The sequence below is a fragment of the Ctenopharyngodon idella genome, chromosome 17 (genome assembly GCF_019924925.1).
Source record: "Ctenopharyngodon idella isolate HZGC_01 chromosome 17, HZGC01, whole genome shotgun sequence".
Lineage (NCBI taxonomy): Eukaryota > Metazoa > Chordata > Actinopteri > Cypriniformes > Xenocyprididae > Ctenopharyngodon > Ctenopharyngodon idella.
In genome coordinates this window covers 4,170,933-4,185,214 of record NC_067236.1, presented here as the reverse complement: position 1 = coordinate 4,185,214, position 14,282 = coordinate 4,170,933, and the positions used below count along the sequence as shown (strand labels likewise).

Below are 14,282 nucleotides of genomic sequence, written 5' to 3'. Positions count from 1 at the left end.
GCGCGATACTTTAATGAAGGTTTGAATAATAATAATTTATTTAATACCTAAATGACAAAGACACTGAGAATGTTAATAAGTATTGAGCTGACAACATAGAGTGAATATTTAAAACATGACAACTCGTTTATCATTTGCTTATCTGCGCCTAACTCACATGAAGTGCCATTCTACCCTCTTTTATTTCTATAGAAGAAAAACATCCGCCCCCTGATTCATCATCACATACTAGCTCAGGAAGAAAGAGAGGAGGCAGGAGTGTGTTCATACATCTGCAATGGCCATTGAGCTGCGCTCTGGTGTCAAATATGGCTCGTTTTTGTCACTCGCAGTGGTGTTGGTGGCGTATTGGTTACGATCTCCGGACAGCTCGGTTCTGGATGAGAGGCTAGACGTGGTTCTGTCCTCATTGCTGCGCGCAGAGCGGAAAGTGGGCATGAACAGCGTGTCCAGACCGCGAGTGGCTATAGGTACAGACTTTTAAGTGCACTTAACAGGATGCAACAAATTATAATGATGATATGCAATGCATATGCATCGCATGAAATAGATTCTGCAAACTCAGAATATGTAATTTATATAATAACGTTGCTTTATGTTTATTTTCTTTTAAATAATAGCACTAAATATTTAATAACTTTAATAAAACGCTTTTAACTAATTTCATGTAATAATATAATACTATAATAATACGTTAGCATGTTAGATTAGCATCTTTTGAAGTTTGCAATTCTCAAAATGAGAGTAGCTATTTTATATAATAAATTGTTTAATGTAATATGTGTAATGGTTTTAATTGTATAACTTTTTACTTTTTGATTTTTAAGAATTATTTACAACATTGATAATTATTCATTTGAAAAAATAATAACTAATTTGTTATGGTTTAGATTGGCACATTTTTCTGTTTCTTGTAAGAGAGTGCACGTTATGATCCTTTTTTATCTGATAGTGTGGCCTGTTTTGTTTCTGAGGATTACTATCTTCTAGAATCAGGCCTGTGGTGATGTTTTGCATGTTTGTTTTGCATCTTTTCTTTGCTTTCCTTTTGTTAAAATAGTCTCTAATAACACATGCATAGTGCTGACAAGGAAAAAAATACTTTGACAGCCGGTTTAGGCCTTATGTTTACCAAAATTCTTCAATAATTAACCTGAGACACATTCACAGCCCAATGCAATGCATTCATTGTATTTGTTGCTTAAATTACAGTCAATGCATGTGAAAGTTGGTCTAGACTCTTGAATGAATCCATGTTGATTGGGATGATGTCCAGTCAGTTGAAGTTAACCTGATATCAAAGCCTATCTGTCATTATCTGTTTTCAATCCATGATCGGTACCTGTCAGTCTGTTGCGTTCTGACAAACAACAGCTTAAGTCCGTAGTCATGTTTGTTTTGGCAAACTATGCATGGCATCTAATACATTTTTTTCAGCTATGACCTATGATTTAGGTGTGTTTTGTTGGATGGTCAGGTTCAAAGATTGAATAATTGTAATATGTGTCATTTCACCATCTCTTATCAGGTTTTGGCGGCTGTGTTGATATCATAGTCGATGGAGTGACTCTGCTAAACAAAATCGGTTTGAAGCCAACAGACCAGCCCCTTCACCACGACTACATAGAGAATGCGGAGCAGCTGGCCCAGAGTTTCGCTTACTTTTTCTCCCCCGGAGCTGCTTCAGAGTAAGTGAGAGTCGTTCAAGCATGTTCACAAAGCTCTCGGGACTGTAGGGATTACACAATAAAGTATAATAAATCTGTTGTGATTTATTTGATTTGAAGCCTGGGGTCAATTAAACTTATACAAGTTTACATAGTTTACCTGATTAAAAACTTCTGTTTTGTATCAGTTAGTTAATATTTAACAGTTGGAATTAAAACTAACTGGTTTCAAGGTGAATTTAGTCAGGTCACAGAATTTAGCCACAGGCACAGATGTAGTTAACCACATTAACAATGAACAAATAACAATACAAAACCACAAAGTGTCACAATACTAAAATAATAATAATTAAATTCATTTGTTAAGCTGAAATGCATCAGACCCTCTTAGTTTTGTTGTGCTGGCAATATGGTATCTGCGTCCAGCAAGAGAATTCACACTTGAGAGTGGAACGAAAGGCCTCTCAAGATAATATTGCAGTTATGTTGATATGCTGCATAGTGCTGTTTGAGACTGCTTTAACACGGTACATTATCGTTGGGAGACACGAGTGCTTCTGGTTGCTGCATGTTTGGATTGATGTGTGAATTTCTCCTCTAGTTTACAACCATCAATCATAGTGAAGTTTTTCCTTTCATTCTTTTCAGCTAGAGAGGCTTTTAAGCCTGTGGCGTCAGGGTTGCCAGGTCTGCGCAACAAAACTAGCCCAATTGCCAATCAAAAATAATCTAAAAATAGCCCAATATAATTTTCTCAGTCAAGGGGATGGGTCGCCGTGCCGAATCTATACTAATTTTAACAATGATTCAACAAAAGTCCAACCATTAATAAATCATTACTTTACAATTAAAAGCAGTAAAACATAAGATTTTTTTTTTTTTGATGAAAAATACAGTAATATTGTGGAATATAATTACAATTAAAAATAGCTATTTTCTATTTGAATATATTTTAAAATTCAGCATCATTACTCCAGTCTTCAGTGTCACATGATCCTTTCATTCTAATACTAATTTGCTACTCAAGAAACTTTTCTTCTTATTATCAGTGTCGAAAACAGTTTTTGCTGCGTGTATTTTTGTGGATACAATGATACATTTGTGGTTAGATAAAAAAAAAAAAAAAAAAATAGAGGAATTAATACCTCAAGTGACTGTGAAGACATTTATGATGTTACGAAAGATTTCTATTTAATAAATGCTTTAATAATGTAATAAATATGTTTAATAAATGCTGTTGAACTTTCTGTTCAAAAAGAATCCTGAAAGTATTACTATTTCCACAAAAATATAAGCAGCACAACTCTTTTCAACATTAATAATAAGAAGAAATGTTCTTGAGCAGCAAATCAGCAAATACTAGCCTAAAAAACTCACGCTTACTGAAGACAAATAAACTGTGATAAAGAAAGAGCAAATAAAACAAACTACAATAGAACAAAGACAGACAAAATAGACCTACATGAAAAAACTTCAAGCACTAGAAATGTATAAAGTAATTAAAGGTATAAAAAATGCATAGTCTTTACTGTGTAAATTAAATATACATTTATTCTTATTAAAGTTACAAAGGCAAGCAGTGAGAGATTTTCTCTCTTTTTTGTTGTTTGATTAGCAGGCAAATTTGGATGCTGTCCCTTTAAGACTGACTGCACCGATCCATTAACTCGAGCCTTGTCTTTCTCAATTGTACCTTCACTTAAGACATAAATGGCTCTGTTTTACTTGCTAATACGTGGTCACTTTGGCACATAGGTATGTGTATTTAAACGTTCAAGCCCAATTAGGCGTCAAAAAGCACTCAATTCAGTCCTCGCGCGCTCTATGAGCAGCGGCTTAATGTCGCGCGTCTCTCAGACGGCGCTGAGAAACAGTCTCTCAGGGAGCGCGTGCATGTGCTGAAATGAGTTGTCTTTCGCTGCTAATTGCACTTAAACCGTTTAAAACCACTTGTTTTTAAACCGCGATGCTTAAAAACTCATGCAGATTATAAGCTTTCGTGACCGCGCAGCATAGCAACCTCACGCGACAGGGACGATCGTCCAAAATCTCTACCAGTTGACAAATTTCTACCGGCTAATCATGTCTTCCACCCCTACTTATTGTGCTTAATACACTTTTAACATCGAGCACGTCTCTAATTCGCGATCGCCTTCTGAGAGAGGCAGGTTTCATGCGCGCACTTTGGCAGTGTGCCAGTCAGCACGAGTGTTGCACCAAGTTTCTTTTCAGGATATATTCCACTTACAACTCTTTTAACATCAAGCACGTCCCGCTCTTTATATTCCCAGTCATGCATTTCATCACTCTGAAGTGTAAATAGTGCAGTATATTTACATACTGCTATATATACGATATAGCAAAATCTCCAACGATAGACATTTTATTTCGTGGTAACGATATATATCGTCATATCGCACAGCCCTAACAGGTACTGTATATAAAATAGAAATAAGGTTTTTACAATGCCAAAAAGTTAGATGACATTAAAATTCGAACTTGTAACTTGAAACTAGCAAGGCTTAAAAATGCATGAACCGGACAGGTTTTTGTGATGATGAGACAACACTGCAACCTCACATGAGCGAAACCGCAATAGTTACCACAATACAAACGTTCTATCGCTTGTCAAATTTCTACCAGTATAATGCTCAACCCAATATCTTCATAATCTTTCATCAAAATTGAAAAATTTGCTCAGCCTCTGAAGTTGACCTCACCTAAATGCTCTCTACTTTTAAGCTACTAAAATCTTGCCAGTTAATGCAGATTAATGTGGCTGTACTAAAGTTTGCTTGAGTAATAGGAAATCCTCCACAGTCTTCAGCAACCTTGCATTTAGGTCTTTCTCCATTCTGCTTTGAAACGCCTACTTTTCACAATCCAACTTATTCCAGGTGGCTTAAAATTAAGATCCGTCCTATGTTTTTTTTTTTTTCTTTGGATATCCTGTTTCACTCAGAAATGTCACTTTTCTTTCGATCCAAAGTGATATGGAAAGAACAAAAACCCTTCAAGTGCTTGGCTTGAGGCTGCATAACAGGAGTGTAATTACAGTAAACACGGTGTTTGACAGTTTTTTGTTCTTTTCCATAGGAGGTTTGTAATGAATGACACACTCTTCAGTGAACTGGTAGAGGCTTCTCGAGAGTTACCCGGAAACAGGTGGTCAATAGGAGGAAATGCACCTGTCATGGCCAGCAGGATGGCGCTGGAAGGATGTGATGTGCTTTTAGGTGGCAGTTTCAGCACCGATTTCACTGATATCCTCTCACAGCGTATCACAGGTGCTGTAATGCTCTTATTTTCAGCTTTGTGCTAAAAAAGCTTTTTATATTCAATATTGTAAATATAACAACAACACTTTGCCCCTATTATGCTATTTTAAAGGCTCCTAATTTTGTTTTGGAGGTCTCTTACAATAGGTTTACATCAGGGGTGTCCAAACTTGGTCCTGGAGGGCCACTGTCCTGCAGAGTTTAGCTCTAACTTGCCTCAACACTCCTTCCTAGAAGTTTCTAGTTTGCCTAGTAAGACCTTGTTTGGATGGTTCAGGTGTGTTTAATTTGGATTGGGGCTAGAGTCCTGCATGGGACTGTTTTCTTAATCCTGCTCCCGCTAAATTTCTGACCATTACCGCCCACTCCCCCAACACGTGTGTTCTACTCTCAACAACACCCGCAATGTTTGCATTCACTCCCGCTCACACCCACAAACATTCTGTTACAGCTTGTAAAAAGTGTGAAAAAATTACATTAACATTGGGGCTAAACTAAACCTTCAGAATAACAGAGATAAAACATTGCATTTAATTAAACAGACCATAAGATAAAGTAATGCTAGCACCACAAATGACAAACACATTCAGCCAGCTTTTTATTAGCCGTATAAAACTCTGTCAACTTTTAAAACAAAACATCACAACTAGTAGAGCTTAAAAACAACTTATTTAAATGTATGTGTAACACAAACACACACAAACACACACACACACACACACATAACCATAAGAGTTAAACTCTAGTAACCTAACAAGGCACAAAATTTAATTGAATTACATGTAAAATAAATAAATATTAAACAAATTAAATATAAAACAAATTAAATAAGAAATAAAAACCTCAACGATATCACAGGTGTTTATGTTTACTTAATGAATGACTTGAAATGAAATTATGAATCACTTGGCCTAGCCTGCTATGGAGGAAGACAATGTTACTGATTTCAGTGAACTTCATTTGTTGACTCCTTTCTTGTTACGCGGCAAATTGCAAATTGTTATGTGGGACTGCAGGAATGCGTACTTAAGCAATAAGTATCATGAGTAAGTCATGGCTGAACGGCGTTGTTAGGCTCGACACGAATCGAAGTGCCTGAAACCCCCTTAAGCCGTGACTTATTCAAGATGCAGCACTAGCCTCGAGTACCTTATTGCTTTTATAAAACGGTTACCACACAATACAAATATTAAAGCCAAAATATGTATCAATGCAACTTTCATGAAGTGAACTTTCAATAAAAGCCTTCCTTCCACCGGAAAAAAAATAGTCCCTGACCGTGAACAGCAACAGAAGTTACATTATTACGCCATTAGATGGTGGCAAAGACTGTCTTTATGAGTGTGTCAGTCAGTAGCGAAGACTTTTACATTGAATAGACTGAATTGTTGTGAACACGGAGCAAGACGCAACTGACAAATGCTTTGACTAGCGCTGTCAGTCATGGGAAAACCCCTTAACTGTTAAAAGGACAAGATAGTACATCGGACATTTAAACAGATTTTTTATTATGAACATAGGACTGACCTGAAGGAAAATGCTAAATCTGAATGCAGGTAATAAACTCGCTCACTCGATCTCTTTCTCACAATACTCTTCTACATAATACAGTAAGCTTCAATGAACAATATCAATTCAGAACAAATAGTTTACGTTGCTGAGAGTGGTTGCTAAGGGTGTTGTGTAGTGATACACAGAACCGTTGGGTGAAGCGGTCATAGCCGTGTTTTATCGTGAATAAAACACAGCTATTGACCAATCAGAATCAAGGACAGGAACTAACCGTTTTATAAAATGACGTCACTAAACGGTGGTAGCTCAACTAAATAAGCATCATTCACAAGTTTCTGCACAGTCCTAACTTTATTATTCTGTCATGTATATAGCTACATTGAGACCAAATATCATTTAATTGATCAGTAACATTCTCTCTTAATGACAACGTTGTTGCCTCTTCGATGTCTGACTAATCTAACTCCTGTTGTTCGTGTCTCTCACTATCAAGATTTGTTTTAGTAGAATTGTACAGGGGTACATCTTTTCGAGATCTCTTTGTGCTTTACTCATGGACATGAAAAGTGAAAATATGCTTGACTGTCTTTTTGACAATTTGGCGATATTAACTTGTCTTTAATAGACTAATTCAGCAAGTATATACAAAATCAAAAGTCTGATATTTTCTGGAAAATGATCTGGTTCAAATTAAGCACTGGTTGGAGCTGAATTCTTTAAGACAGTGGCTCTCCAGGAGCAGAATTGGACACCCCTGGTTTGGTTGCATCCAAGGTCAAAAACACTTTAATTTTCTCATAATGTACTTTGATTGCAACATCACCTCTTTTCTCACAGTGTCTGAAACTTTTCGATAAAGGATCCAGTCTTTCTAAACCATTTCTTTCTGAGAGACTAGTCTACTCTGATTGATCAGATCGCTTACAGTGCGTGTCATAAAAAAAGCCCATTACTACATCTGAATTTCACATCTGGAGGCTCTCTCGACACTTGATACACAGTGATGCGATGAGTAACGATGGTGTCAGTTTTACCACATAAATTTGTGCCTGAGTCCTCATCCTTTAGAAGTGCATGTAAAGTAGATTTACTTTTGCAATCGCAGAAAACAGTATCTTCTCGACATGTTGAAAATGTGAACCAAACTCTTCCAGGCCTCAGCTACATCTACAGTGTTTGAGGGCAGGTCAAAGTAGATGTTGTTCGCGGGCAGCCAATGAAGACCATGGGCTGGCATTGTGCAAATTTGTTACGGTTCATGCAGGAAGTAAGACTGGAATTACTGATGACTCATTTTAGGCAGTTCAGAATTGGTTCTTTCTTTTGGGAGACAATAACTCCAGTATCTTGCACTTTGATCTTTGAAACTTTACAGACTTTTTACATTCATAAACAGCTTTATTACACACTACATGAAATGTAAAAGCATAATAGGGGCACTTTAAAATCTTCATTTTTGAAAAATTGCTCATTTTAAAAAAAAATTTCTGCTTGCTACAGCTTTTTCATCCATGTTTTGCATTGCATTGAATTATTTTGTCTCTCCTCAGTTGCTGGAAACACTGTGGATGAGCCAGACATCCACCTGATTCTGGAGTATCCCACAGGTGCCACATGGGGGCCGTACACCTCCCGAAGGGCAAACAGGTGGGCTTATATTAGGCTAATTTTTTATCAATTTTTATTTTTTTATTTTTTATCTGTACTACTTTTAATCTAGACTTTTTTGCTTTCCATGTAAGCGTTTTTCCTTTATTGCTGTAGGTATATTGTCCATAGTGATGACCATAATCCATATTTGGACTCCATGGAGCAATTTCAGGAGAAGCTGAATGGATTCAAACCAGATTTGCTTGTAGTAGGAGGGTTGCAGATGATGGACAACTTCCCTTTCAAAAAGGGTAAGTGAACGAAGCCATCTGAGGGCAATAATTTACACTTCATATTAACTTTCACTAATAACATTAACAAACATTATTGCATAATACTTAGATCAGTATTTAATATACTTTCAAATAGTAAAATGGAACTTTTTATTCATGTGTTTTCAACTACTGTTCAAAAGTTTGGGGTCAGTAATATTTTGTACAAGTCTGTTGTGCTCATCAAGGCTGCATTTATAAAATACAGTAAAAGGTTATTAAAAATATCATTACACTTTGAAATAGGAGTTATGCTGCTTTGTGTAAACCATGATACATTTTTTTCCAGGATTTGTTAATTGATAGAAAGTGCAAAACAGTATTTATTTGAGTTGAAATACAAATCTTTTGCATTATTATAAATAGATTTATGGTCACTTTTGATGATAATCAAAAATGTAATCTATAATCTTCCTTACTGACTAGTGCTGGCTACTTGACAATTAATAATAACTCATAGTCAGGCTGAGTTGTTACCTATTTAAGCTCTATTATATGCGTTATTAAAAATTGCACATATAATGGTCTGTTAACTGTCAGCCTGTATGTGCATCAGTGGTGGTTTGGAGCTAAACTAACCCTGTACTGTCACATGGTGAGATTAGCATGTTTTCCCAGCTGCCCTGGGAAAGTAGACAGACTGTAATAACTCAAAGCACTCAATGATTTTGCTTGCTTTGCATATTATTTCTGTCTGCCCTAGAGTGAAATTATTATTACTAATATTTACTGCACATTTTCACTGATCACATCATAAACGGACAAATGAAAGCTTATTTGTTTGATTGGACAATACAGTTGTCTTAGTTGGTTATTTGTGTTTTAAGTAGGTTTAAGTAATACTGAGACCTAAAGGTAAAAAATGCTTAATGGAACATTAAAAGTAAAGTGTGTAACTACACTGTAATGCAAAAAAATAAAAAAAAATAAAAATAAAAATGAAACGGTAAATAAAAGATTATTAGAGCATGTTTTAAAAGAAAATACAAGTTCAGTCTTTCTACTTCTGTTTAATGTGTTACTTGCCATTTCTCTGTAGTTAACTCTGAAATTTACAAGCAATTTCTGAGTGAAATTTGATTTATGGTAAATATTTTAGTGTTTCAAAGTTGTAATTAAAGCAAAGATTATTTAATTATGTTTTACAAGAAAATCCTATTTTAGTCTTTCAGTGAAAATTGTTTCTTCACCAAATTGTTTTCAGTGTAATTCACTTTTAATGTTCCATTAAGCATTTTACATATTAAAATTAGGGTTTTTGCTATATTGGTTAAGAGATAATAACCGTCTAATAAGAGGCAGTGTTGGGGAAAGTTACTTTTATAAGTAATACATTACAATATTGTGTTACTAACTAATTGCGTTAGTTACTTTTTATGAAAAATAATGTGTTACATTACATGGATACTTTGTTACATGGGCTGGGCTCGCGTGTTTGTTTTTTAATAACAACAAAAAAAGTTCTATTTTTGGCAAATGTAAAGGCCTTTTCACACCAAAAGTGAATTGAATGAGCCTCAGGCTGAAGGAAATGCACATTTACGTCTGTACAGTAGAGGGCGGAACTCAAACAAACCTTTCAGCTGTGCTGCCAATCTGGATTAAAGAAGAACAGGATACAGGAGAAGGAAGTTAAACACTCAAATCTATACTCTAAATCTAATCTAAAGTAATTTTTGTTTATTAGTATGGTTGAATTAGATCATTGAAGGTCAGCAGCAAAGACATTGGTTAATAAAGTGAGATTAAATACATAGTTTATTTGTGTAATTTAATATAGTTAATTATTACAGGTTTGTGTAAAATTCTGAGATTACATTTCACAGTTTGTATTCATTTTGAGGAATACTGAATGTGTTTGTGCAAGTGAGATGAGTAAATGCATGTTCACATTTAGTCTAGAACTACAATAACCATCATGTTCACACAGCACACACAACACCTCTGCACTTTATTTCTCTCAACATGGTGACAGGAGAGCTGTCAGTCAATAAATGTGAAAAAGTAACTTACGTTACTTATTTGAAAAAGTAATTTAGATATTTTGTTGTAAATTGAAAAAGCAATGCATTACTTTACTAGTTACTTGAAAAAGTAATCTGAAGTTACTTGAAATGAGTTACCCCCAACACTGATAAGAGGTAATAACCGTCTCTTTGTTTTACAGGAGAGCGCAAGGCTCTGCTGGGAAGGCTGGCGCAGATGTTGTCCTCCGCGTCCCCGCAGACCGCTGTCCATTTCGAGATGGCCAGCTTTGTGGACGAAAGTCTAATGTCAGATCTACTAGATTTTGTTCTTCCTCACGCTGATTCTTTGGGCATGAATGAGCAAGAGCTGCCCAATCTTTTGAGCCTTTTCCGTGGCAGCAATTTAACCGTGCTTTCCGACCCCAACCCTCGTGTAGCTACGGTGCTGGACCAGATGCGAGAACTCTACCGCCTGGTAAACCAGCGCCACCGTGAGGCGGGGACGGGTCGGCCCCTCACCCGCCTTCACGTCCACACCCTGGCCTTCCAGGCCATCATCGTCAAACGCGGCTCCCAGTGGAAGAACACCATGTCAGCCACGGCCAAAGCCTCTCTGACTGCCAATCGGCACGTCTGCGGCTCGCCGGACATCGATCTCAACAAAGCGCGGCTGATTATGGACGAATCGTTCTCCATTAGCAGGCGAGAAGGAAGTCAGAGAATTCCGCTTCAGGAATCTCGACCAGTTTCCTGCTGGGATGAGGACGGCTATGAGATTTGCGTGGCTCCTGTGTTGGTGTGTACAGAGGTGTACCAGACTGCTGGAGGAGGAGACAACATCTCTGCCGCTGGGCTCGTACTGCAGATCTGAATATGAGATGTCTTCATCCCACATGCTTGGGTTTTATTTTGTGAATTTTTTTTTTTTTTTTTTTTTTTTTTTTTTAATTGCATTATTTTATTTTTTGGAGAGAAAAAAACATTGAAACACACCAAGTGCAATACAAACATTGGGTCCAGCTTATATAAAGCTGGGTGAATCTCACAAAACCTGTCAACAACGTTTCCACGTCTTATTTCACCCTTAAATCAAAAAAAAAAAAAAAATGAAATAAGGTTTTGCTTTTTTACATTTGTTTTATGTTGAGTTTATATTATTTTTCAGTATTATTTACTTGACAATTAAGCACATTTTAACTGCAAATTCTAATTACTGTTTCCTTTAATTTGTGCTGATTTAAATTTAAATTGTACCACAGTATTTTTTTGTTGTACTATATTAAAAAAAATACTGTATTGTATAATAATGAGAATATAATGAAAACCACAAAAAAAAAAGAAAAAAAAGTGTAATGGATGCATTACATAAATGAAAATCTGTTTAATTGTCATGAAAATAATGTCTTTATGCAAAATCTAATTCTCATTTTTTTTTTACTTTTGATTTTTGTGTGAAATATAATCTGGACACTTTATTGTAAGATTCACGTAGTTATCCCACCTGTAGGTCATTTGTTTTCAATTTAATTGTTTTTTGTTTTGTTTTTTGTTTTCTAATTTAAAATATTTTTACTCTTATCCAGAACCTTTTTGTGTCTTAAAATGGCTTTCGTAATCATTCACTTCATGCACATTAACCCAGCAGGGGCCAGTAATCTTGAAAAAATATGCAGAAGAATCTTTGAGTGCCCAGAGCTCTTTATTTTATGACTGAAATTAATCACTGCAAATGTGCAATAATGTCAAGTGGAAACACAGAAGAAATTAGCATGACTGAAGTGTATCTTTATTTGTCATACATTAATTTATGCTCCACCTATTTAAATCGCATGACTGTATTTTTTTTTTGCATTCCAAAGCATTATTATATTCCACTTTAACAAGAGATTGAGCAGTTACACATCCTAAACATTGAAACAAGTCCGTTTTCCTCTCTAATTCACAACACAATGTCTTTAGCCAAATTTACAACACAATTAAAACACATGTTCCTTTGAATTGAAGGAACATGGCTTGATTTTTAACTCTAGAGAAGGGAAAGTTTTTAAGGATGGTCATTTTAGCCGATCATGTTTCTGTGGGTGCATGTATTTCATAAAACCTGTCAAGAACGTGTCATACTTCACCCCAAAATCAAAAGAAAGAAATGGATTACAGTAATTACAATTGAGAATAATTGGAATTACAAATAAAAGTAAAACATCTGTCCATACCATGTTGTGGTAATACAAATTTGCAAGGACATTGTGGTTAATTGTCATGAAAATAACATCATAAAGCAAGTCTTAAAGGAAAATTGTATTTTATTTTATTTTATTTTATTCTATTTTATTTTCACCTGAATACTTTACTTATGCTTGAGTTGTGTTTTATCAAATCTTGGAATGGATATAGTAGCCAAAACCACTTATTTCCTTATGAATGTGCAAAAACCACTTGTGTGTATGTATTTTCAGGAGGGGGATTTGAAGAACTTTGCCATAATCATAGTTGTGGGTGTCTCTTTTAACAGATTCGGAAATATCTAAGCAAGTTCCGGCCCTGGCTTCCTTTCAGTCACATCTTCCATCAGTCACCCTGAGTGCAAATTATTACCTACCTCCTGTGCCTATGAAAATATCCAGCTTAACTGATGTCCATTATGATTAGGCCTATATTGTATACCTGTGTTTATTTACGTGATATGGCGCATGAGAGTGCTTGTCTATGCTAGTGTAACCCAGTATCAGACATGAGACTGATGTTAAAGATGTCCCACCCTATGAGAGATATCAGGGTGTGTGTATTGAGATGCTCGCCAGCTGATATATGAAATAAGTCTCAGGGATTACAGTAGCCTGGATGTCTATGATCCACAACACTTGAGTTAGAACCAATTTAGCTGTGACAGAGAGCAGCTGGTGTGATTCTGGTCTGAGCCTTTAACGTACTGACCAACTGATGGTCCAGTAGATATGAAGAATCTTTAGTGTGAAAAATAGCAATGGAATGGATACTTTTGTTGTGAATGTTATTCATGTGATTCATTGATAATAAGGGTCTGAAGCAATTGTAGCATTGGAATTGTTTATTATGAAATAGTGGTAGGAGTATTGAGTGTTGTGCTGCATCAACTGGAAATGAGTTGTAATGAAATGCCTTTTTCTCTTTCCTTCTTTTGTCTTGGCCATGTGTAGTCTGTCAGCAACAGCTGTTCTGAAGGGAAAAGAGTCATTTTTGAATTACTTCTTTGGATTTGTAGCCTATGTAATAAAATATTACATTCCATTTATGGTGCTCTGTTGTGTATTTCTGATTATTTTATGGATATTTTAATTGGGATATTTTGGCACGGTTGAGGACAAAGCAACACCTTTGGTTTGTTTGTACCTAATTCATGAATGTTTATAACTGTATAAAAGTATATTTCAGAATATTTTGAAGCAGAAGTACAAAAACAAGTTTCTTATGAAGTTTTAGGGGTTTAAAAAGTAAATAAAGTAATAAGTAAGTAAGTTTTAGTGTAAAATAAATTGAGTGCCGCTGTCATTAAAGCAAACGGAGACATGCCAAATAGGCTACTAAGAAATTCATATAAATTGAACATTAATTTAATTGTTATGCTGATCATTTGTAATGAGAAAACAATGGATAATGCTAAATAGAAGAATTTCATTAGTGATATCAGACTTTTGGATGTCTGATTTTGGATGCAAACCTCAACTGCTAAGATTTATTTGAAGCCCACTACAAGATACAAATATTTACAAATTATCCTTACATTAAAATATTTATGTAGATTGTGTATATGTGTAAAAAAAGATGCATCTACATTATGTATGTGGAATAACTTAATGTATACAGCTTTATTTTGTGTAGCCTACTCGTATTTTGTTTTCATAGTAATATATTTTCTTATATGTTTCTCATATGTCTATTTTGAAATTATATAATTCG

General features: G+C 35.4%; 1 protein-coding gene across 1 annotated transcript; it reads left to right on the top strand.

Annotated features, from left to right (window-relative positions):
• The first annotated feature begins 206 nt into the window (after window positions 1-206).
• On the top strand, window positions 207-13,613 carry adpgk2 (ADP-dependent glucokinase 2). The gene is made up of 6 exons (XM_051868557.1): window positions 207-470; window positions 1,529-1,688; window positions 4,764-4,954; window positions 8,008-8,104; window positions 8,222-8,358; window positions 10,547-13,613. The coding sequence occupies exons 1-6, from the start codon at window positions 278-280 to the stop codon at window positions 11,215-11,217; spliced, it is 1,449 nt and encodes a 482-aa protein (XP_051724517.1). The 5' UTR covers window positions 207-277; the 3' UTR covers window positions 11,218-13,613.
• Window positions 13,614-14,282: the final 669 nt, after the last annotated feature.